A 27,421-nucleotide genomic window follows, 5' to 3' on the forward strand; every position below is an offset into this window, starting at 1 on the left:
CAAATTATTTGTTTTAGAATGAAGAGTTAAATGAAAACAAATTTCAATATCCTTTTTTATCAAAATATTCAAAACTCCTTCTGCAACATTTTTTATACCACTAGATAGGATTAAGTTATTTGAGTTTTAGGGAAATTTACTTCCTATAGATCAATTGTTTATATGCAATTATATATAAAATTATATTAATTATGAAAAAATATTTATTTGATGGAGAAAATTAATTTAAAATTCCCTAAGTTTTGCATTTTACTTAAATCTAAGACTGCATCACAATATTACTTAGTATAATTATATTTTCTAAAATGATACTTGTTAATATGATTTTAACTTAAAGAAATAATAACAGGAAAATAAAAAATTGATTGATTTAAGAAAATGAACAGATAACTTTACATTTTTAGATGTATATGTATTATAAATATAAAACATTTAACAACAATTACAGTATAATAATGATAATTTATTCCATAAATTAATTTCTCCAAACAAAACAAATAATTTTTAATTTTATCTAATTTTTACACCTAGAACTTTAACAGCATATTTTTCAATTTTTTTATGGACTAGATTTACTTCTTCTTGAGTTAATGTTTTCTCCAAATGTCGGTATACAATTCGATAACAATGACTCGCATCCCCTGTTTTTGGATGTTGAAATTGGTCTATTAATTTCACTTGCTCGATTATATCTCCACCTTGTTCTCCAACTAACTCATAAAAATCATTTGAGCAATATGATTTTTCCTTGGGTAACCAAAAACTTATGTCATTTATACATTGTGGATAAAGGCTTACTGGTTTGTAGGTAATTCTTTTATCTTTTGAATTATTCTCAAATTGACTTATAAAACCTGAATCATTTGACCAAAATAAGCGAATATCTGGAATAGAGTAAAATGGCATTGCTAATCTTTCAAGGCCAAGTCCAAATGCCCATCCAATTCGATTTCCAGCTCCAGCTTTTTTTAAGATTTCATTTTTAATAACACCACATCCTAATGCCTCAATCCACTTATCTTTATAATTAATTTCTAACTCGAAGGAAGGGTGAGTAAATGGAAAATATTCTGAAACCCATCTATAAGGAATGTTTTCACCAAAAACTTCATGAATCATAGACAAAAGTGTATTTTTCAAATGATTAACAACAATTTCATTGGCTTCCATGGAATAAACATCCTGTTTTTGATTATTTTCAATCTTATCTTTATCAAAAACATTAATTATAGCCCCACTAAGTTGTTCCAATTCATTTGGAGTAAATATATGCACACCATCAGCTTGGTGAAATACAGGGAAATGAGTTGAATCAATTTCATCTCTTCTGTAAACATCTCCAAATACAACAAAATTATCTAAACCCATTTTAATAAGTTCAGATTGGTGAGCTGTAGCATGTGCTCTAAGCATATAGTTTTCATTTAAATAGTAAGAATCAGTTCTTTTCCTACTTGGATGTTGTTCAGGAACTAGTAGTGAATCAAAATTTTCATATTTTGATACAACAGGATTAATATTATCATAAATAGAAAAAATTGGATTTCCTGATCTACCTTTGAAGTTATTATAAACGTAATCAATTATGCGATTTTTGAACAAACATAAAGGGTGGTCAGGACGATTATGATTATTAATCCCAACATATGAGAGTATTTTAGGAGTAACATTTGTGTACTTATCTCTATTATATTTTTTTCCGTTCAAAGTTATAATTTCAGAATTAATACCATTATTCTCCACTTGAATAGAATAGCATTTTATTTGAAATAATAGTTTCTGAGAACTAAATTTAAGTGTATGAGATTTGTAAAACATTTTTAAATTAAGGTTTTAATGTTAAATATACTTATTAAAAGTAAAAATACGAATTATTAATTAACATATTTATAATAATGACCATAATTTTAAATACAATATTCTGTATTTAAAATTTTATACGATGATTATCCTATTTTATCATTGTCGGCTTTTCTTATCAATATCGATGCTACAGAAGGAGTTTATATATCTCACAAAGAAAATACTTCTTTTAATGTCCTTGAAAAAAATGAAAATATTTTATGTTTATCTTTTTCCGTTTATCGCTCATTCATAACAATTCCTAATTATAATTAGTCTTAGTGTTAATGTAAGACAGTTATTAGACTTTTGTTTCAACGAATTTGTTTTATGTTTGTAGTTAATATTACAAATTAAAGTTACCTAAAATAATGTATAATGTTTTGTAACTAAAATCTACTTATTGTCTAGTTGAAAATTTGTCTACACGTCAGTAGCCTATGTCACGGATTAAAATTGCATCAAAATATGATACATCTATAATTATATCTTAAATATAATGCGGTCAATTGTTGTTTTTGGTGAGTATTGTTTATTGTTTTAATGAGCATAAAAAAAATGTTCAGTTTTAATTTGATTGTTATTTAAAATTAATCATAAAATAAACAAAGCTATGTCAATGACCTGATAAATTAAAAAATAATTCTTATTTTAAAATGTACAATAAATTATATTATATAAACAATTTATTGGTTTTTAGTCATTGTTTTAGGAATAGTAATAAGATTTAAATTATAGCTTTAGTGCATTATGTAATTACTTCAAAATTATTTCAAAATATATTTTCTTGGAAATAGTAGAATTTTCATCATGTGATTAGTTAGACATTTAATATATTATTAAATTTGAGTGTATTTACAAAATATAAACCATATAATGTATATAATTATATTTTTATAAATTACAACACCAAAAGTGTATTTCATGTAACTCATTAAAAAAAAAAAAACTTAAATAATTTGTGGATTTGCTATACTTTTTTGGATAGAATCCCCTACTTCAACCATTTAGGAATATTCAGTGCTAAGTTATACTTTAGATATACAGTGTGATTTATTAAGAATACTATTCCCATTTTTTTATTTAAATAATGATGTTTTCTTAAAAGTGTACTGAATTAAATGTTAAATGTTATGTTTTTTGTAAAAAAAACATTATTTCTAAGGGTATTTTTTAAATAAAATACCGAATAGTTACAAAACTGTTGATTATTATCAATATTTTCTATAAATTTTACTGACAAACATTTTAATACACAAATGTATTTATATTTATTTTTTAAGGGATTTGTTAAAACTAATATTATATTATTTTCTAGGTTTTAAATAAAAATAAATGTAAGTACTCAGATCCCTATCTTTTATAATGTAATTATATAATATTACTTTACATCTTTTTTACATTTTTCCAAAATCTTACAAATTGCATAAATACTTTGATTACTTCACATGGTATGGACATTTGATAGTTCATTTTGTTTATTTGGGAAATTAATGCCTTTATTATCTAATCAATTTTTATGCTGTTTTTAAAACAGGTTTATTAACAATGGATTACTCTTTAGCTTCCATCAGTGGAATTATTATTTGCGCATAATTTATGCTAAATTTTATTGAAAAAATACAATTATAAAACACCTATGTCAATTTACTTTCAATTTTATCATAATCTCTGTGAAAAAAAAATTAATTTATTTTCTCTGTGATAATTATTATTTGATGGCCAGTGATGACACCAATATCTAATATTGGTTCATATAGGAAATATACAGCCAATTATTAATATGTTAATTATTTATGACATTGATAATAAAAAACTTATGTGTTCATTTAAATTACTTTTAGAAAAAAATAATGTAGATTTCAAATTAAAATTAATTGAAGTTTATGATTTAGTACAAAATAACTAATTGTACACTTTTTTCTAAACTTAAATTATTTTTATGTCATAGTTTGTTTTATATGATCATTGTACCACATTTCCTGTTACATTTTATGGTTCAAAAATTTTTCATGTGCTTTTTTAACTAACCAATTTAGTTAACTAGTTAATTCTTGTTGGTTACTTTTGTCATCTGCCATACTATAGTATTTAAAATAAAGGGAAGGGCATGATAGTAACCATAAAAATTCTTTTATATGCTATGACAATAGGTCTTATTAATATCATTGTAAACAAAATTAATAACTATACATAGTTACGGATGACCGGTTTGATAGTTTAGATTTTTATTTGCACCTTAGCAAAACAAATTATAGTCATAACTCTTATAAATATAATTATAAATGTATAAATATTAAATAGATTAAATATAATATTTCACTATTTGCCGTAGTAATCTATTTAGTAGATAAATGATTATTGGAATTCGTAATCCTTACAAACTATTCATTAAAAAATTAGAAGAATTTCAAAATAATTCATAGATTTTTTTATTGGTACTAAATCTAATTCTTTCCTTTTATAGAAGTTTATTTATATAATAATATTTGTTATTTTAATTTAAGTTGTTACCATACCTTAGTTTTATAATATTATGTAGTTATTATCATTACATAAAAAACATTTTAACAGATTATGTAATGATGTAATATATTAAATTTTTTATTTTTTTTTTATATTTTTTAAATATTATGGGAAACAACATGTAGAGTATAGTATGTTATAAGTCAATGTTACTGTAAATCATAAAGTATCATTCAATTATGATTATATTATATATTATACAGGATAGTAAATTTACATCTAGTTTTACAGAGATTTAGAATATTATTTATTAATATTTTTCTTTATTAAAATTTGTTCCAGTATATTTATTTGTACATCTATTATGTACAAAAACTCAAAGAATCGGAGGATTCGAACGAGAAGGTTATTTTAACAAATCATCATGGCTGCATATTTTCCCAAGTATTTCATTGCAGAAACATGTAGGATTTAGCTTCAGAACATGTTTAGGTGGACCAATATTCTCACAGGCACATGAATCTTATGAAATGCCATATGCTCAAATTTCAATGGCTATTATTCATGATGGTGTAGTGTTTAATGCATTTGTTGAAAACAAACATTACGAGTCTAAAATTTCAGGAGATTTTTTAGATAATTCTTGGCACAATGTTAATTTAATGTATAAGCTTGGTGAATTGACAATGACAATTGATAGCTTTCAACAGGTATTTCTAAATATATTTCTTGTTATTGTACATGTGTACATTGTCATTTATTTAAATTTTATTTTTATTCTGTTAGTTTTTTTTACTAAGTTAAAACTTTTTCAAAAAAATCTCACCATTTTTTCTTCAATGTATTCTTTAATTGAAAAAATTATTTTTAAGAATTTAATTATTAATATAAAATGTTTTTAAAATATTGTATTTATAGTAAAAAATACTTTTTTTTCATTGTTTTTTAATTTTAGATAATTGCAAACTCATCATTTAATTCTGAATTGATTACTTCTGATTTATCTATTGACCAATCAACATTAAAAGTTGGAAATGGTTTTGATGGATGTCTTTTAGATGGTCCAAATTTTATTTTCAACTCATCTTTAAATCAAGCCTATAAAGTTATGTGGGGGCAGTGTCCATTGAATAGTCAATCATGTAATTAAATTTAATATTAACATATATTTATAGTGTTATAACTATTGTAAATCAATTTTAATTAATCAATTTAATAAATTGTATAGGTACAAACATTGATTATTGTTCTCATGCTCCTTGTATGATGCATGGTGTCTGTGTATCAAGAGTAAATAAGTATCATTGTATTTGTTACCCAAGATATTCAGGCAATAATTGTGAAATCGATAATGGTAATTTTTAGTAAAAAAATTGGTGAAAATTTTAGGTATTAATGTACAAATTTTTTAAGGCTCTCTTTGTTCTAAACAAAATAATCGTTGTATTCATGGTATATGTGAAGAGATAAAACATGGAGAAGATTTCATGTGTCATTGTGACAAAGGATACACTGGTAATTTTTAATAGATTTATGTAAAATTTTACTTGTGTTCATATTTATTAAATATTACTATCATTAACATCTCATTTTATTTTTAACAGGAAAATTATGTGAGATTGAATTGTCTAATCATATTTGTGATAACAACCCTTGTAGAAATAATGGTACTTGTAAATATATACCTGGAGGTAAAAACTATGAATGTGTTTGTGCACCAGGTAATGCATATATTCTATAAAATGAGCTTAAGTTAGCCATCAAGTATAAAGTTGTCCTCTTCCAAATTTATCTCTTTAGCTTCAGATAAATCGATTAAATAAACTAATTAGAAATTTGGCCTATTTCGAATAAAAGCAAGGAATTATCCAGTTTTATATTCTAGACTTAATACAGACATTTTAAATTTAAATTTGGAAATAATTTTTTACTTGACAGCCAACTGAAGTTAATTTTACTGTAATGTTAATAAATGTAATATATTATTAAAGTTTCTCTTAATAATTGTATTAGATTTTTGTGCTTAAAATTAAATATATATTATTTATTTTGTAACAAAAAGTTTTGACTATAGTCATTAGCTAAATTAATATTTACTATGATTACAATTAATTTTGTATTAACTCGATAAATTTTAAGGTTTTCGTTATATTATCAGGTAGATTTCCTACATTTTTTTTGTTGACTAATGTACAGTTCCTTTTAGGTTTGTTGCAGTATTTCGTATTTGCGTCATTCCAAAAACTGTATATTTTTTTTGTTAAGAATAAAGATTTTTCTTTAATTTAAAACATTTTTATTAATTTTATTTTACTTAAAATAGGTTTTAAAGGAGAAGGTTGTGAAATAAATATTAATGAATGTTTATCGAGTCCATGTCAGCATGGAGGTATTTGTATTGATGGAGTGAATAATTACACATGTGCTTGTAGTAAAACAGGGTATTATTTGTTAAAATACTTTTTTGTACATTTTTTTATTTAATTATTTTTATTTAGATATAAAGGAGTAAACTGTGAGACAAATATCAATGAATGTGAAATGAGTCCATGTTTAAATCAAGGTATTTGTTTTGATAATTACGGTAGTTACACTTGTCAATGTCAGTCAGGATTTGGTGGAACAAACTGTGAAAATGTAATGATTGAAAGTAATTTTTTTATTATATCTTACTGACTTATATATATTTTAGGATCTCAATGAATGTGTATCAAATCCATGCCAAAATGGTGGTCAATGTCGTGATCAAATTGGCAGTTATGAGTGTCGCTGTCTTCCAGGATTTTTAGGTAGAAATTGTGAAATTGATGTGGATGATTGTGAGACAGCTGTTTGTCCTCCTAATTCAATGTGTGTTGATGGAATTGCATCATATACCTGTCATTGTAAATCTGGGTACATAGGTAATGATCACATTTTATTTAATTTTCTAGTTATTTTCATTTTATGAATAAATTATTCTAAAAATATATGTTAACATTAATAGGGTCACCTCCTAATTGTTCAGAAACAACAATTTGCAATAGTAATCCATGTCAAAATGGAGGTTCTTGTACTTTAGTTGGAAATAACCAGTTTAATTGTTCATGTCAACTTGGTTTTTCAGGTATTTTTTTCTATATTCATCTTATTTTATTATTTGCCATTATTATATGATTATATATATTTTGTTAAGTTAAATGATATTTTCTTTAATATATTAAGTGAATTTTTTTTTAAAGTAGTGTGTTAGTTGTACTAGATATTATATCACATTTTGCATGGATATAGTTTTTACACCATATTACAGGCGTATTTTGTGAGCATGGTAACATTGTGGTACGTTCGCATGCTGAGATGTATGTGTTTTCATGCCTTGTCTCAATTCTGTATCTCAATACATAATGTGTATTTTAAGGATCTAGTTATGAGTATATATGTCTGACTGGTTTTACTGGTCGTAACTGTGAGATGACTCTTAAATGTAATGTTGATCCTTGTCAGCATGCTATATCTTGTCATGGCTATATAAGTCACATGAAGTTGTTTTGCTTTACAGTTTTGATATACCTTATCCATTCATTTAAATTTTTGCCTAGAAGAATTTTTTTCGTTTCTGTAAATTTTGAACACTAGATCATATATATCAAAACAATTTTAAACTTGTAGGCCGGTGGGTATTATTGTGAATATGAACCTGGTTGGTCAGGCCCACAATGTAATCAACATCTTGGTGAACTCATTCATTCTTCTGATTCTAACACTTGTGCTCGTGGTGGAACTTGCACTCCATTAGCAGAGCAGGCTGATAATTTCCGCTGTGACTGTTCCCCAGGCTTTTCTGGTAATCAATTAAAACAATGATAATTCATAATCAAAACTTAATTTATTTTAAAAATCAAATTGGATTAAAATAAATAAAAATATATTCAAAAATACTTTAGAATTTGTAGTAATAGAATTGATTATAAAATTTTAGAAAATGTGAATGTATAAAAAGAGACTGCTTTGAAATTAAATAAAAAAATATTGGAATTGAGTTTTAAAACACCTTAGTTATAATACTCAAGCTTAAAAAAAATAGTTTTGGCATATTTATATCTTTATTTCTGTTGCTTAAAATTGAAATAAGTTCAATCATAAAACCCGAACCACAGTCAGTTATAATTTTTTCTTGGTTTCACTTCAAAAAGTTAATAAATAAATTTATAAGATTTTTTTTTTTTCAAAATTCAAGAAGAAATATCCAGGAATTATTAAAATAATGTAAACATTAGTAGTTTTTTTGGTATTTCCTCCCAATTTTCGATTTTCCAGTAAGCCAAAAGAACTTTTTTATAGAATTTGTTATTTACTAACAAAAGTATTCTTATAATGTTTTTGGGCAATTATCTGTATAAATATTAAAAAAAAAAAAAAAATAGAAATATATAATTTCAATAATCCTTTTAATTAAAATTAAGAATAACTATGTAAAATTTTTTTTTTTTTTTAATCTTACCTGTTTTTGGGTTTTGGATACCAGATACCTAAAGGTCACCTGATATTACTAGGGAAGGGATTAGTGCAGTGTTGTTTCCCGTTGCCTTCTACACTTGGGACCTGGTGCTTTTGCCACTGTAAAATGCACGTATGGACACCCATCCGTACACTACGGCGGCAGGTGTGGCTTAATACTAAGATTTTGTCAACATCTAGTATGTAAACCCTCTGTAAAAATTAGATCCTTTCAAATAATATACTTTGATGCAATGCTGAAGAAAAGGTATTAATTTTACCATGTGTTTTTTTTTTTTGTGTCTGTCATTACTTTTTATCATCTCTCACTGGACCAATTTCTTTCAACGATACATCAAAAGATCACAAATTGTATGTAGTTGAAGACATTACCCTTAAAAATTGAAAAAATTTTCTTGGTTCCCCTTAAATGGAAGAAATCTCCAAAAAAATTTTTAAAAATCAGTAATTTTTGACATTTTTTTCTTAAAACTACCATAGCTTTTTCAAAAATTAATAAATTAAAATAATTTTTTGTTTAAAGAGAAACCTTAGGTACTTGCTTCTATTTTGTATAATTTTTTTGACATTTTGATCTTTTAACTACCTACAATGGGGGTTTAAAAAGGGCAACTTTTTTTTACAATAGTCAACTTTTTTAACTTAACTTTTAAAAATGTTCTGGAAATACTGCGTCTTTTAAATATATGTTAAATTAAAGCTTATGTTGCATACTATAAATTGAAAAAAAAAATTTTATTCTGACACCTTGTCTTCTATGTGCAAATGGCTACCAAAATTGAGCAAAAATTCGGGTAAAAATTCACCTACTATCATGATATTATTTTTGTACTTAAAACTGCCATAACTCATTGAATAAGAAATTCTTACACCTCTTTCGACAAATTGTTAATAAGTTTTAGCTATTTAAATATTATAATAAGTTTCCTTATTGGTAAGCACTAGAGTTAACGCACTAATAAGAATAGATATGTAAAAAAATTTGATTTTTAAATTGCTTAAAAATATTTATGTATTTTGGATTTTTAAATTTGAACTACAGTCTTGTAGTTCATGGTTTGTTTCTTTACTGTGTAAAAATAGAAAATTTGTTGTCAAATTTTTTAGGGTTTCTAAAAATATTTTTCATATATAACTATAAATTGAAGGTTCCTTTCCAACTCTAAAATCCTGGAAACGCCACTGGTTGTTATGCTACATGAGTTTTTGAAAATAATTATCTTAATAACTCATTATGATCTAGTTTACTGAAGATTAAGTTGTAAATTTTAAATAAATGAAAAAGTTTTACATAAATTGAAGAATTAAATTATTTAACATAGTTAAAATCAGATATATTTATAAAATATATTATAATTAACTGCATTATCCAACTCAACCACATAGCTAAAAAGCTAGTAGTTATTCAGAAGAAACAAAAAAATTATAATGAACTAGGTGACTTAAAAAAGCTATAAATTTAGAGGAATATAATATAATAATATAAAGTGTGTTTAAAGATAACTTATGTATATATTTTATGAATTTCTGTATATGCACAATTAAATATTTCAAAAAAAAGCATTAATATTATATGGTATTTTATAATACTTTTTAACATACGAGTAATTGAATCAATTCTTTAAATAAGAGTAATTTTTTCAACTCATGTAAAATAATGTAATAATTATAGTAATATTTACTTAGTATAATCAAGTGACTATCAATATTATTGTTCTAAAATACAAAAGACGTAAATGCACTTTTAAGATTTTTTGATAAATTTTATTTAACAATTTTTATTGCAATTTGAGTTAATATAAATTCATAATATTGAAATACTTTTAAATGGTGTCATTTCAAAATTAAATAATTATTATTTGTATTAGAAATTATATAGTTATTTACTTTTATTCTTAATCTAATATCATTTTTGCCAAAAATTTTACGTACCATTATTGTGTACCGGACATTTGATATGATAATCTCAATATTTTATATAAAGTATTAAGTTTTTTTACTAAAATTGCTATACTGAATTTTCTTATGGTGATATTAGTATTTTTATTAAAACAAAACAAATGTTAAGTATTATTTATTTTTGTCCCATGCAATTATTTCTGTATTATTATTACATTTAAAATTTATGTTTAAAATAATTAGAATTAATGTTTTAAAGATTTAAAATTGAAATTGTTTTTTTGTGTGTCCAATAAATAATAATTTTTGATTGTTGATATTTAGGTCAGACATGTCAAATTGACATTGATGAGTGCCTATCTAAACCTTGTTTAAATGGTGGAATATGTCATGATCTCATTAATGGTTTTCGTTGTGATTGTACTGAAAATTTTATGGGTGCATATTGTCAATTCCCATTTGATGCATGTGCTAAAATTCCTGGACCCTGTATCAATAATGGAACATGTATTCACAAAACAATGTCACTTAAAGATTATGTTTGCATTTGCTCTTCAGGTATATATCATGAATTTAAAAAAAAAAACAAGTATAATTTTATATTACTCATATAAATTTTATCCATAAAATTTTTATTCAATAAAATTTCTAGGGTTTGAGGGAAAAAATTGTGAACTAAATATTAATGATTGTCAAATGACTTTGTGTCCACAAGGTAAAATTTGTGTGGATGGTATAAATACTTATGAGTGTAGATGTCCAGAAGGCTATACTGGAGATGATTGCACAAAACCATTAAATGATTGCAAAGATCATCCTTGTAAAAATAATGCTACTTGTATAGATAATTCTGATGAGAACTCATGTCATTGTCCCAGTGGTTTTACTGGTAATTTATTTTATACTTGAATTTTACTTAAATCATAATTTTCTCAATATTGTTGATTTTAATAAATCCTAAAATTTCAGGACTTCTTTGTGATCAAGACATAAACGAGTGTGAAGTTAATAAAGATGTGTGCAATTATGGAATTTGTGTTAATACTAATGGTATTTATTGATCTTTTTAAAAAATATTATAAATAAATATGAATATAAATTTTTTTATTTTTTTGTTTGTTGAAAGTAAAATATTAAATTAATATAATATTATAGGGTTTCAAATCAATTTCGTAATATATTAATGTTTTACATTTAATTTTTCTAAAACGTGTTACATTTTAAAGACATTTTTATATTACAATTTTTAGAATTTTTTAACATAATTTTTCAATGTTTTTTAGGTCATCATAGTGTGGGTACTATTTATGATTATATATTATTGAGTAAATGATTATACTAATAGCTTATTTTGAGGTGCATCCTCTACCCCATAACCGAAACTAATAGCTAAATTAAAAAAAAGTACTGATTACTATATCAGTCATACAACCAGAAATATTTTTATGGAGAATATAGTTTTAAATAATTTTGATAACCATACTTTTTTGGCTCTTATATCTGCTAAAAATTCAAAAATAACTATTTATTCTAAGAGGGAGGTAAAATTAAAAAAATTTATAGTTTTCTCTTTAATCAAATTTTTTCAAAATCCCTTCCAAAATTTTGAATTTACACTTCTGAACGATATTTATTTAAATAAGATTTTATATGAAAATAGGATTTGTGTTATATATTCATAATAAACAATTCCTGTTATGTAGTCTATCTAAATTTCTGTTAAATTTATAAAAATTATATTTTGATATTGTAATATTTACTTAAAATTTGTAGGTGCTATTAAAAATTTTACATTAATATCAAAATTAACCAAAAAATCTTCATAGTAAAGATATTTTATCAAAGTATTATTATTGTTTGAGGAACCTATTATATTATACTATTAATAGTATGATGAAAGTTTTGATATATATTAAGTTCTGATCTTATAATGTTCAAACTATTTTTCAAATGTAGGTAGCTATCAATGTTTTTGTCGCCCTGGATTTTCTGGTGATAATTGTGATGTAGATTTTGATGAATGTTTATCACAACCATGCTATAATGGTGCAATTTGTGAAAATAAGATTAATGGTTTCAATTGTGTTTGTCCTCCAGGATTTACAGGTAAATTTTAACACAATTTAAAAAGTAAGTGTTAAATGTCCAGTAATATTTATTGTATAAATTGTGATATGATTATAAAAATGATATTATATATTTTTTATAATGAATTTATTATCTTAGGAAAAGTTTGCAGCATCGATGTTGATGAGTGTAGCTCTAACCCTTGTTTAAATGGTGCCACGTGTGTTGATGGTAAAGCATCATTCACTTGTATTTGCCCAGTTGGTTTAACTGGAAAACTTTGTGAAACAAATATAAATGACTGTGAAGTAATTGAGTAGTTCTTATTTATATTGAGATTTGAAAATATAATATAAATTCTTATTTTTTTTAGTCTTCGCCATGTCAAAATTCAGGTTTGTGTATAGATGGTATCAATAGCTACGAATGCAACTGTACGGATACTGGATTTGAAGGTAATTTATAAGTATAAAACTAATACATATACATTCAATCATACATTTTAATTTAATAAGAATATATAATAAATAGTTTTTATTTATTTAAGGATATCACTGTGAATTAAATATCAATGATTGTATTCATAATCCTTGTTTAAACAATGGCACTTGTATAGATGGCATTAAAGATTACTCTTGTCGATGTTATTCTGGATACTCAGGTATAAATAAATTTTCTTAAAAAAAACCCAGCACAGGGGGTCGCGGCACAGTGGTGACGTGGCATAGTTAGCAAAGTATAATGATATCTGACAGTGATTAAAATCACTACCAAAAAAAACGCTTCGATGCAAATCTTTAGATAGTGTTTAATTTTAAAAAATTGGTGGATTATTCCAAAAGCTACATGATCTGTTATTTTCTTATTAATATCCTGAATGAAAAAGGGATTATTAAAAAATATTATTTCTCATAAAAAAATTGTGTTGATCCATACACTTTTCAATAAGTTATAGCATTATTAAGTTAAAAATGTAAAAAATAAAATCAAGAATTTTCATACGAAAATAACATTTGGTAGCCATTTTCACCACGAAGACAAGTCCAGAGGTCAAATTTTATTATTTCATAATAACGTATATTACATTATCTTTAATTTAAGATATATGTAAATGTGTCAGACTTTCTGGAACATTTTCAAAAGTCAAGTTGAAAAAATAAATTTTTTGTGAATAAGTTGTCATTTTAAATCCCTCCCTGTGGGCAGGTAAAAAGTCAGATTTATAAAAAAGATATACCAAATGATAAGTAAAGACATCAAGCATCTATAAAAAAAAAAAATTTACTGATCCATACGTTTTCCGAAAAGTTACAGGATTATTAAGTTAAAAATATAAAAAAGAATTATTATACTAAAATCGTAATTTTTTACTAACTTTGATGTCTATTTTCACCACGAAGTCAAGTCCAGAGGTCAAATTTTTTTTTTCCATAATAAAGTACATTACATTAGCTTTAATATAAGATATATATAAAAGTGTCAGACCTTCCGGAACATTTTCAAAAGTTAATTTTTTGTGAAAAAGTTGTCATTTTAAATCCTCCCCTGTGGGCAGGTTAAGTGTCAAATTTACAAAAAAAATATACCAATTGATAGGTAAAGACATCAAGCATCTATAAAAAAAAAAATTATATTGATATGTTCATTTTTGAAAAAGTTACGGCAGTTTTTAGTAAAAAAAATTGAAAAAATTTCGAAAATTAGAGATTTTTAAATTTGTAATTTTTTGGAGGTTTCCCCCATTTACGGGGAACGAGGGAAATTTTTTCTATTTTTGAGGGTAATGTCTTCGACTAGATACGATTTGTGATATTTTGACGTATCGTTGAAAGAAATCCGTTCGATAAGAGCTGAGAAAAAGTGGTAACAGACACAAAAAAAAAAAAACACATGGTAAAACCAAAACCTTCTCAGCTTCGCAACGAAGCTAAAATAAATGTGATATCCAAATCTATGAATTCAAAGTCTAAAAAAATTAATTACGAATTATTTGAATTTGAACTTTGAAATATGCTATATGTGTTGAATATTGTTAATTTAAGAAACCAGTGTTTAATAAAACTGCTTTTCAGTTTTGAAAAAAAAAGTTCAAAAATGTTTGAACTTGATTCATGTTTTAATAATTTAAAAAAGTTATTGTTTATCAGTTATTTTCTTTATTAGATAATTTTTTTTTTTATTTGTATAACCTTTTAATTTTTATTAAATGGAAACATACATTTCATTATGTATATTTCCATTTAATAAAAATAAAGTTGACACCCCTATAAGATATGAGGAATGTACCAAAACAGTATTTAATAGTTGATAATTCAAAAAATATATAACACTAAAAACTATATATATATATAACTAAAAGTAAAAAAAAAGTTTCAATATAATAATAATAATAATGCATAAAATGCAAATGATTACTTCTAAAAAGTATAGCTTGTGCAAGGTATGGTAAGTTCAAAATGCAATTAAAATAAAATGTAACAATATTTTGACTAAATTTAAAATAAACTAAAAAATAAAAAAAACCTTGATAATAAAGTTATTATCATATTAATAAAATTAACATGTATCTTATAAATTTAAAAACTATTAAACAAATTAATATATATAGTTTTCTACACAATAAAATACCTACACTTGACACACTTTTTTACTAAAATTAGTTTTAAACAAGGGGACATTTAAAGTAGATTGGTTTTTAATTCTAGTATTATAGTTATGGTATAGCATATACGCATATTTAAACACTTAATATGTGATTTATAAGTTTTTTTTTTATTATTGCTTTATCAGCCCATTAAGTGTCATAGCAGCCTTGCCTAAAGAAGGAGGTTTCTTAACTATTTATACTCCAGAATGGGTGGTTTATCCGTCATCGAAGAAAGGGATGGGAACTCTAATTATCAAACTGATCTCTCATTCAGAAAATGAAACTGCCTGTGACTGAGTTTTAAAACTGAGGCAGTGCATGTCAAACACTGCCGTGTTACCGACTCAGCCACACTGTTCCTATTATAAGTTCCTTCCCAAACTGAATACCATAAATAATAATCAATTGAGCTAAAGCCAAATAAGTAATTATCAATGTTCTAATGTCTAAAAAATCACATATATTTCCAAATATAAAAATAGCTTATGAATATATATCCAACTACATAATTAATATGAACAGAGTGCTTTAAACATTCATCTGCCCATACACATAAGTATTTAATTTTTGAAACTGATTCAATACCTCATTACATTTACAAGTATTATTATTGTAACATCGGTACTTATGAAAAGTAATAGGATTATCACTATATTAGTTAATATTGTTCATTTTAAAATTAATATATTTAGATTTAGCAAAGTTAATTTTTAGTATGTTATTAGACAATCATAATTTAACCTGATTAAAAAAAAAAGAAGACTTTTTAAATGACTTACTAAAATTACTTTTTTTAACCAGAATTACTATATCACCAGCTAAACAAAAAATATTATGTAATAAAATGATCAGTAACTCATTGAAATGAGTTGGTAATAATGGTTCAAGAACACTACCTTAAAGTTATTTTTAACTTTTTGATTAATTAAATGTTTTATGATAAATGAATTTCTCTGTTTGCTAAAATTGTAAAATATAAGTAATTTATCATGCTAAATAATGTTATTTTCATAATCTAATGATTAATATATAATATTTAAATATACATACCACATTGACAAAAATAATGACAACTCAACATTTTTTTTTTTTTTTTGTAGCGGTAAATTGTAAGTCAGGATAATTCTCTTAAATATAAGAGTTTGAATAATCATAGAATTTTCATTTGAGTCTCTTTACAGCTTTGGGTGTAGATATGAAAATTCTATAAAAAATTACGCAATTTAATTGCTATATGTAATAAGTTATAACAGTTATAATTAAAATTTTTATAATCAACTTGTTAATTTTGTTATCCTGGTTCAACTAACTGAAATTGTGTAATTTGTTGATTTTTAATTTATAAATTATTCAATTAATAATTTAAATCGGGAATAAAATTTGATTTATTATTATTTTTTAGGGAAAAATTGTGATATTGATATAAATGAGTGTGAAAATAACCCTTGTCAGTTTGGAGGTACTTGCTTAGAACGTTCTAACATATCATTGTATAACCAGGCAGATAAAAAACATGTAATACCAATATTTCAACAGGAATTTAATTATGCTACTGCTAATGGGTAGGATTTTGAATTTTTTTTTTTTTATTTGTTGGTATGTTTAATTTGTTAGTTATAATATTTTTAGTTTTATTTTCATTTAAGTAGTATTTAATTATATTAGGTTAAAAATATATTTCTCAAAACATTTTAATGTATAAAAAATTAGGTTCGAATGTTTGTGTTTACCTGGAACAACAGGTATGAAATGTGAAATTGATATAAATGAATGTGAAAGTAATCCATGTCGCTGGGGTAGCTGTGATAACAGAATTGGTGGCTATGTTTGTTTATGTGACGATGGATTTGAAGGTGTTTATTGTGAAATTGAAATTGATGAATGTGAAAGATTTAAGTATGATTATTTATATTATAATATATAAAATATTGTTTTACTAATTTAATATGGTAATTATTATTTATATTAATAGGCCTTGTGAACATGGAACTTGTATAGACAGACGTGCTGGATACTACTGTGATTGTGCACCAAAATATGGTGGAAAAAATTGTTCTGTAGAATTGATAGGATGTCAAGGACCACATACTTGTTTGAATAACGGTACTTGTAGACCATATTTAGTTGATGAAACTGAACATCGTTATAATTGCACTTGTCCATATGGATTCCATGGTGATATTTGTGAAAAAGTAAGTTTTATTTATAATTTTTTTTAAATGTTCTTTTTCAAACTTTCCTTATCTCCTAATTTTTTAAATTATTAATATTTTTTTATAACTTTTTTTACTTTAGACTACAACTATGTCATTAACTGGTGAATCTCGTATTGTAGTAAACACTACTAGAGAAGAAGGTTATGATATATCTTTTAGATTTAAAACAACACTACCTAGTGGTTTATTAGCTATTGGTGGTGGATCAACCTTTTACATATTAGAATTAGTGAAAGGTCGTTTAAATTTACATTCAAGTCTTTTAAATAAGTGGGAAGGAGTATTTATTGGAACTGAATTAAATAACAGCCAATGGCAAAAGGTAAAAAGTTTCATTTTTTTTTTTTATTATTAACTAACTTACATTAACTGGTTAAAGGTATTTGTTGCCATAAATTCTTCCCATTTGGTGTTGTCAGCTAATGAAGAACAAACTATTTATCCTATAAATTTGAATGAAGGTGCAAATCCAACTCATACTAGTTTCCCTACAACATACGTAGGCGGTACAATATCAAACTTAAGACTTTTACCTCATGGCCCTCCATTTTTTATTGGATGTATTGAAAATCTTTTAATAAATGGACAATGGGTAAGATATTATAAAGTTTTTTTCTATTCAATATATTTAATGTGTTAAATATTTGATAGGTTTTACCAGATGATAAAATAGATACAATAGGATTAACCAATGTAGATATTGGTTGTCAAAGAAATGATCAATGTAATCCTAATCCATGTCATAATAATGGACATTGTACTGATTTATGGAAAACTTTCAGTTGTACTTGTGAACGGCCTTACTTAGGGAATACATGCCATTATAGTATGATCAAATATTTTATTTAAATAATGATGTTTGTTATTAATAAAAATAAAATGTGTACTTTATTTAAAATATTTACAGATATATTCATGTCTTAGTTTTGTGTTAATGTTTTATATCATTGCAGAGTTAATCTTTAGACCTGTAACTATTGCTGCAAAGCATTAGTTTTATTTTTAAAATAAACTGCAACAAGTTTAAAATGTTAGCATAAATTTAGACATTGATATATCTGTAAATATTCTCAATAATACAACAATCTATGAAAGTTTTAGCACATTTATAAAAATCATACCTTTTTCAGGTTTTCCAGCAGCAACTTTTGGCCATGAAAACATCACAAATGGTCTTGTAACTGTGAATGTTTTTGCTATAGCAAAACGAGCTGTAAGAAATATAGTAGATATATCAATGTTCATTAGAACTCGACAAACACGTGGTGGAATATTTTATTTAGGATCAATGCCAGGAAGTGTTACTTTCTCAGAAGAAACTCATATTGCTGCTGAACTAGAAGGTGGTGAACTTCTAGTTCGAATACAATTTAATGCAACGCCAGAATCATACACTGTTGGTGGTGTGAAATTAGATGATGGACATAATCATTTAATACAAGTAAATTTGTATTTAAATATGTAAATTAGAAACTTAACTATTTTTTAATTTAGGTTGTACGTAATATAACTTTAGTACAAGTAAAAATAAACGGAACAGAGTATTTTAGAAAAACAATTAGTGCTACAGGACAGTTAGATGTTCAAGTTTTATACTTAGGAGGTTTTCCATCTTCAAAACCAATAAGACCCAGAGATATACCTGAGACACTAGTAACTTTAGATAACATTCTTCCCAGACCTAATACAATTGAGCGACATATTCGTCAAACAACAGCTGATAAATTTGAAAACATACCTCACTTTAAAGGAATTATTCAAGATGTCCAAGTAAGTTGATTTTATCTTAGTACAAGTATATCAAATCAAATTAAAATAGTATGTCTGGCTTAAACAGGATTATATTGAAATACAAAGTCTAATTAAAAAGTAATTAAGACTTCTTCTTCTTATTTTTCTTCGCATTTATCCCAACTACTTGAGGTCAGCTACCCTTATCCTAAACTTTAACTTGACATAATCTCCCACATCATCTATACACACATCAGCTGTCCTCATATCACTTCAATAACATCTTTCCATCTTATTTTTGGTTTTTCTCTACCTCTTTTTCCTTCAATATTTATTTCTATAACTGTTTTCACAGCTTCGCATTTCTTTCTCCTTAGTTAAAAAGTATTAAGACTAATCAAAAAAAATGGTAACGTAGTGGGGGATCGTACACAGTATGAGCGTGGCATAGTTGGGACTCATACAGATGATATCTGACAGTGATTAAAATCACTATCATTAGAAACTTCGATGCAAATCTGTATATAGTGTGTAATTTTAAGAAATTGGAGGATTATTCTAAAGCAAAATTCTAACTCAAAAATAATTAAAGAAAAATTGTCATAGGCAATGATTTTTACTGAATCGGCAAACATTTGTCACATTTGTTTTTTGATAAAATTAGCAATTTAAGCTGATTCAAATGTAAATTACTTTTTTTGACTCAAAAGAAAAAAAAATAGAATTAAGCATAACTTTATATTCTATGTCAATTAGTTTAATATAATATTCATGAAAATCGGTATACCCCATTGTAAGGTATATTAAAATTAATTAAAATACAATGTCAAGAATTTTCACACAAATATAGGTTATATTTAAACTTAATAACCATGTTCACTATATCTCGAAATTTTTTTTTTCATAATACAGTATATTACATAAGCTTTAATTTAAGATTAAATAAAAGTGTCAATATTTCAGGAAAATTTTCAAAAATTGAGTTGAAAAAGTTTAACCTGTATGTAAAAATTATATTTTTGAATCCCCTCTGTGGTCAGGTCAAAAGTCAGATTTTAAACAAATGTATATTAAATAAAAGTAGTAAACATAAAGTATTTATGAAAAAATAATTGTATTGTTCCATAAATTTTTCGAAAAGTTATAGTAATTAAAAGTTGAAAAAATGAAATCTGAAATCGTAAATTTTAACACCAAAATTGAATGTTTTTTTAACTACGGCGGCAATCATTTGCATATAAAAGATAAGTCGTTGGGACAATTTTTTTTTTTATTTTTAATGCATAACATTACTTTTATTTTAACATGTGTTTGAAGCTCGGAGTAATTCCGGAACATTTTCAAAACTTTAGTTGAAAATTAAAATTTTTGTGCAGTAGTTGAATTTTGAATCCTCCCCTGTGAGCAGATAAAGGTTAAAATTTAAAAAAAATTATATCAAATGAAAGAGAAATATTTATGGTTTCAATATAAAAATCATAATTTGTTGTGGGATTTTCATTATACGGGAAACGAGGGCAAAATTTTCAATTTTTGATGGTAATATCTTCAACTAGATATGATTTGTGATCTTTTAACATATCTTTGAGAGAAATTGGTCCCGTGAAAGCTGAGAAAAAGTAGTGACAGACACAAAAAAAATTAATAATAAATAAAATAATAAACACATTATGCTAAAATTAATGCCTTCTCAGCTTCGAATCAAAGCTAAAAAAGGTTTGTGTTTATTAAAAAAAATTATTTTAATTTTATATCCATCAAAATTGACAGCTCTCATTAAATCTCTATTATGTCTTTAATATTCTATTTACTTATAAAAGTACCTTTGGAAATCATTAGTGATTATTCTTCATAGCCACTACAATACTTTTTATTTTGTTTCATCTGGACATTAAATAATGTTTGCCCTTAAACAGCATATAAACTTTTAGAATAATTGCTAGTCTGTTTATTCCTAATTCTGTTAAGATAAGAGCTGTTGACCTTATATAAATAAATTTGTCTTAATGGTTAAATTTTTCCTTATTTTTCAAATTGTAAAGTTTTAATTTATGATTATTTTGAAATTTAGATAAGTAATGGATCTTACACTATGGTAGTAGAATTTTATCCATTAAGTGTACAAAACAAAGACTTAGTTGTTCCAAAAGCATTTGGAACTGTATCTTTTAACCAAGATGAAGTACTAGAAGGAATATTATCAGATGATGCTTGTCGTTCAAATCCTTGCCAGAATGATGGAGAATGTACTGTAACATGGAATGATTTTCAATGTAAATGCCCATTAGGGTATAAAGGGAAACAATGTCAAGAAATGGAATTTTGTCAATTACAAGACTGTCCACTTGGTAGTGAATGCCGAAATCTAAACCATGGTTATGAATGTGTAGCTAATATAACTTTAGTTGGTCAAAATACATCAGATTTCATGTTACAATATATGTTTGTAAAAGGACAGCAAACTATTCCTTTAACACATATTGAAGTAAATTACCGAACTAAGACTGGCGGAACAATAATGTATGTTTCAAACAAGAAAAAAGCTAGTGATACTGAATTCACTTTCTTTACAATGATTGCTCATAAAGATCAAGTATGTCATTGTAATAATGTTGTAAAACTTTATAATTTGTATTTTTATTATTCTTTTAGTTAATTATAGTATGGAGATTAGAAAAAGGTGGTTCTATAAACTTAAAGCACGTACATAAAGATCATTCTGATTCTGAATGGACATCTGTAGTTTTTAAACTAGCTGACAATAAAATTCAAGGAGGTCTAGTTGGTGCTATAGATGACACAAATCAGTTCATTATATCAGGAAATTTTTCATTAACTAATTGGATAGATTTGATTACTACAAATCCTATATTTATAGGTATTTTTTTCTAATAATTTTTAGACCATATTATTTATTAAATATTTTTAAATAAGTAATATTATCTTAATTTGATTATTAATTGTTAGGTAGAGGAGAACATTACCATAATGATATGTCTGAAATAAATGTTGATCAAGCTACTTACATGACTGATACAAATACAAATTCATTAGATATTTTTGAATCTGAATTAGGATTACACTTTGAAGATGCAATGCAACATGATATAACTACGGCTGGTGGCTTTTACAAGGTAATTTTTGTGATGTAGAAATAATATATGAACCCTGGTATAGTTAAGACAATAAAATGATAGTCCCTAAACATATTATTTTATAATGATATATTGTTTTAACATATTTAATTATATTTTGTTAAATAATTAATTAATTTACAGGGATGCCTCGGAGAAATTCGTATTGGTAGTTTACTTTTACCATATTTCACTCCTTCTCAACTTAATACTAATAATCAAACTGATCATTTTATATTATCACAAACTTTATCAACTTACAAATTTGATTTTGATTGTTTGCTCTGTTATGACACTGATTGTAAAAATAACGGAAGGTAAATATTATGCAATTACCAATAATTACTTAATACAATATTTCTCAACCTATGGCATATAGAAATAATTTTGGTATCTTGAATAATTCAAATATTTTTGTAAATTTGTAGTTCCTAATAATACTTTAAATAGTGTTTGAAATATATAATTTACATTTTTGATTAGAAAAAAAATTATTACGACTAGTGGCTTTTACTTGGGATTTTGTTTTGAGAAGGGATTATATAATATATTATTCCTTTTTTTACTTATATTAAGAAAAACAATTTATTATGCTCTATAAATTTAAAATTTTTTGCTAATATGGAGATATTTTAATGTTTAATTTGTAGAGTGATATATATTGTATATAATGGTACCTGCTTTTAAAAGTTAAGAACAGCTGATTTAATTATAAATAAATTAAAGCGTGAATTTGTAATTAAAAATAATAAAAGTGTAATATTAAGTTCAACATTAAAGTAAATTCACAAATACCTAGAGTATTATAAAGAATTTAAAATGGTTATTTCTAATTTAAATGTTAGACCATCTTCAGGTTAATGTGAATACATGATTAGTAAAATTAATTTATTTCAATAGTCAACTTTAAAGTTCTATACATATAATATTTTTTTTTGTTTTGAGTTATTGTAAATATTTGTTTTTTTTTTTTTATCTATTCAATTTTTTTTATTTACTTAATTAATTTTTTCAGTGATTTTTAAATATAACCTGAAAATGATATAGCACCAAAAGTAGTAGTTACAGTTTTTAATTTTTTATAATACTAGACATATGTGAATTTTACTTTTAAGTTAAATTTTATATTATAGTTATTATTCATGATTATTGAGTATCAAATAAATATTTATACATTATTATTTATGTAATCAGGTGTAAAAAAGCCACAGAATCATATGTTTGTGAGTGTCCATCTGGTTATGAAGCAGATGACTGCTCTATAAATATAAATGAATGTTTACCTAATCAATGTCAGAATGAAGCTGAATGTATTGATGGAATTGCCAATTACACTTGTAATTGTAAAACTGGTTGGACTGGTGTACAGTAAGTTTTAATTATTTTATTTTATAGTTGGCCTATCTAGCTCAGTTAGCAAGACCTTAATATGTCGGTTTAATTTTGTTGAGCTGGGTATTCCAAATTTTCTCATTCTTTATCACAAGTAATAGCTGTTTAGAAGATTGTTAAACCTAAACATAAATAGTTTGCTAAGTAAAAACAATTTTGGTGATGAACGAAAATTCATAAGTCCTAATTATTAATTTTTTGTTGGAATATAGTTAGATAATAACAAAAATTAAATTGAAATTTCAAATCTAATTTAAATTTGTATTTAATAATACAATATATTTAAAATATTATGGAATATAACAAACAAAAATAATATATTGTATTATTATAATCTGTAATATCAGTGTTCTTTTTTTTTTTAAGGTTTAGAAAACTACTTTAAACTTTTAGTAACTGAGAATTTATTCTCCTCTCCTTTGTAAAATACATCTTAATAGTCATAATTTAATTATTTTATAGAACTTGTTATTTGAATTATTTATATATATATAATATCACTAAACAATTTATCTATTTTTTATGCAGTTGTGAAATTGATATTAATGAATGTGCATCAAATCTCTGTCAAAATGATGGTGTTTGTATTGATCAACTTGGTAAATTTGAGTGCAATTGTCCTGATGAATATGAGGGACAAATGTGTGAACAGTTAAAATTGGTGACTTGTTTTAATATACCATGCAAAAATAATGGCCAGTGTAATGACATGCCTGGTAAGGTTTTAATATTTAATCATATATTTTAGTATAACTATGAATATATAATTCTTTATCTTATAATTAATTTATAGATTTATCAACAGGAAATAACTTCACTTGTTCATGTATGGAAGGTTATTTGGGAGCTACATGTAATGTAGTCTTTTGTAATGATAATCAATGCCAAAATAGTGGTGTTTGTAAACCTGATGTAATACTTGATTTTATTTATTTTATTTTATTTAAAAAATCATTTATGAAAATAATTATGTATTCTAGGTTTCTCCATTTTGTGAATGTCCTTTAGGTTTTAAAGGCAAATTATGTGAACAAAATATTGATGATTGTGTGGAAATTGACAACCAACATAAATGCCTTAATGGAGGACATTGTGTTGATGGAATCAATGAATATACTTGCAATTGTTCTGACACGGGTAATATTTCAATCAAATATTATTGGTGGCATATTTTTGCTTAAACAATTGTTTTGTAGGATATACGGGAGATGACTGTAGTATTGATATTGATGAATGTCTCGAGCTTAATGTTCAATGTGGCAATAGAGGGGAATGCAAAAATTCACCAGGATCATTCAATTGTATTTGTGAAGTAGGTTTCTGTGGTATAGATTGCCATCTACCAGATCCTTGTTTAAAAGTAAGTTATTTATATTTTATTATTGATTTATAAAGCTATTCAAAAATTTATATTGGTATTATTAGTAGAAGAAAAACTAAATATTTATTCTATTACTGATCTAATAATCTCAATTTTCTTTCTTTGATAAATAAAATAGCAATTTCAAATAAACACTTAAATATTTAAGTTATTGATTTTATTTTTTCAGATATCACCTTGTAGAAATGGAGGTACTTGTCAAGAACGTTGTTCTTCAGTAATTGATTATGAATGTAGTTGTGTTAATGGTTATGTTGGAAAAAATTGCACCGAGGTAATTATAGCTTTAAATAATGACTACAACAATAGTTTATAAATAACATTTAAAGACATTAAAATAATAATTGTTATTCTATAATTACTATTTAATTTAGCATTGGTAATAATTTTTTTTAATAAAGATAATATTAACATTTAAAATGCTGTCTTTCAGTCCATATAAAAAATTAAGATTATATGTTTATGATAATATTAAAGATGATGGTAAAAATAAAAAAGGAAATTATTTAAATAATATAAATACTATATAGTTTTTAAACCAAGCTGTTAAGTTTAGTATATCTATCAATTATTCTTATATAATTATATTTTGCTAATCAACATTTGTATTATAGCTGCCTGTATTTGCGGGACATAACTATGCAGATATTGCCTTAATAGTTGGACCTATTCTGCTTATTCTTCTAATTGGTGGAATGGGTAGTTTATTTGTACTTCTTATGATGGCACGCAAAAAGAGAGCAACAAGAGGCACTTACAGTCCTAGTTGTCAAGAATACTGCAATCCTAGAGTAGAATTGGACAATGTTCTAAAGCCTCCACCAGAAGAACGGTTGATTTAAGTATACTTTTTTTACCTGATACTATAAATATTGTTTATTATTATAAAAAAAATAATTTTCTGTTTTTAATTCTATTATTATGATCTCCTTCTATTTGCATAGTGGCCATTTTATCATTTTCACTTTTGACTTTTACATTTTATGTTTAGTTAATCAATTATTATCAGTATTTGATTGTTGAGTATTTTTAAATTACTCGAGTTTTATAGTGGCTACATATATATTTATTATTTTCTTTATATTTTAAATTAATATTGTACTAGATCTAATTTCTTAAAATCTGACCTAAAAATAAATGTTTGTCTTATACATTCATAAATGACATTTTTTATGAGATATATGTTATTTCTAAGTACTTTTTGCTATTATTGTTATTTTTTTAATATAATGATTTTATATTTAAACAATTATTTAAATTTTTATTTTCTTAATGAACAAGAAAAATTTATAACAACATCCAACTTTCAGTAATAATTTAAACTGTATTTATAATTTTACATATTAATAATTTTTGTTTATATTAGTATAAACATACACATATTTATTTTGATGAACATACACACACACACACACATATATATATATATATATATATATATATATATATATATATATGCATATAGACATGCCATGTTTTTATAGTAATAATTAATTTTAACTCTTTTTTTTTTTTTTAATTTTATGTTGTTTCTTTTTAAGAACAATTTGTAACAGTATAACTAGACTGTATTACCATTTTTATTCATTTGTGATTAAATATCACATACTTATTGTTATAGACTGTTTATAGTTTTCAAACTAAAAATAATATTCCGTCCAAAACTATTTTACAGGGTAAATATAGAATGACATATAACATTGAGCTTAAATATTTGCCTTTTTATATCCATAAAGATTAATTTCCGATAACTATATAGTTATTGACTTTTATTTTAATATAGAACAGTATTTTAGATTATTGTTGGTAATTAAAACATAATGAATATCTATATTTTGAAATAATTGTATTAGTAATATTAGAACTGTGCATTATATTATATTAGTATTTTTTGTATTATTATATCATTGATTGACAAAGTGATGTGCTATTTGTATATTTTTGTACTTAATGTGTATTTATTTATGAATTAATTAATAATTGTATTAATGACTATTAACTACTTATAATTAAGAATACTTAATTTTAAAAATAAAAAAGCCCTCCATATTAATGTGATATATATTTACAGTATATTTTTCATTATTAAAAATTATGAATAAAAAATAAATAAAATGTCATATATTTTGATTATAATTAATAATCTATA

The 27,421-nt window shown here is 24.5% G+C and overlaps 2 protein-coding genes across 3 annotated transcripts; one reads left to right on the forward strand and one right to left on the reverse strand.

The window, feature by feature from the left end:
• Positions 1 to 369: 369 nt before the first annotated feature.
• LOC126910438 (probable phenylalanine--tRNA ligase, mitochondrial) lies at positions 370 to 1,916 on the reverse strand. Its single transcript, XM_050693008.1, has one exon. The coding sequence runs from the start codon at positions 1,816 to 1,818 to the stop codon at positions 511 to 513; it is 1,308 nt and encodes a 435-aa protein (XP_050548965.1). The 5' UTR covers positions 1,819 to 1,916; the 3' UTR covers positions 370 to 510.
• A 181-nt stretch (positions 1,917 to 2,097) lies between these two features.
• LOC126900444 (protein crumbs) lies at positions 2,098 to 26,556 on the forward strand. 2 transcript variants are annotated; one of them, XM_050676167.1, is made up of 36 exons: positions 2,098 to 2,363; positions 4,651 to 5,018; positions 5,264 to 5,450; positions 5,537 to 5,662; positions 5,722 to 5,823; positions 5,913 to 6,029; positions 6,632 to 6,749; positions 6,807 to 6,945; positions 7,001 to 7,211; positions 7,295 to 7,414; positions 11,029 to 11,262; positions 11,357 to 11,593; positions 11,674 to 11,754; positions 12,661 to 12,810; positions 12,931 to 13,079; positions 13,145 to 13,226; positions 13,319 to 13,432; positions 16,821 to 16,980; positions 17,129 to 17,314; positions 17,391 to 17,610; positions 17,714 to 17,956; positions 18,014 to 18,226; positions 18,286 to 18,460; positions 18,765 to 19,075; positions 19,129 to 19,404; positions 21,437 to 21,958; positions 22,018 to 22,243; positions 22,333 to 22,499; positions 22,644 to 22,816; positions 23,694 to 23,867; positions 24,420 to 24,607; positions 24,697 to 24,803; positions 24,872 to 25,028; positions 25,088 to 25,251; positions 25,442 to 25,546; positions 25,887 to 26,556. In XM_050676167.1, the coding sequence occupies exons 1-36, from the start codon at positions 2,342 to 2,344 to the stop codon at positions 26,112 to 26,114; spliced, it is 6,552 nt and encodes a 2,183-aa protein (XP_050532124.1). In that variant the 5' UTR covers positions 2,098 to 2,341; the 3' UTR covers positions 26,115 to 26,556. The 2 variants fall into 2 exon arrangements, with proteins under 2 accessions (XP_050532124.1, XP_050532116.1); XM_050676159.1 differs by having other exon boundaries at positions 2,099 to 2,363; positions 24,685 to 24,803; positions 25,887 to 26,553.
• Positions 26,557 to 27,421: the final 865 nt, after the last annotated feature.

Source organism: Daktulosphaira vitifoliae, unplaced genomic scaffold (genome assembly GCF_025091365.1).
Source record: "Daktulosphaira vitifoliae isolate Bord-2020 unplaced genomic scaffold, ASM2509136v1 Scaffold_1, whole genome shotgun sequence".
NCBI classification, from domain to species: Eukaryota; Metazoa; Arthropoda; class Insecta; order Hemiptera; family Phylloxeridae; genus Daktulosphaira; species Daktulosphaira vitifoliae.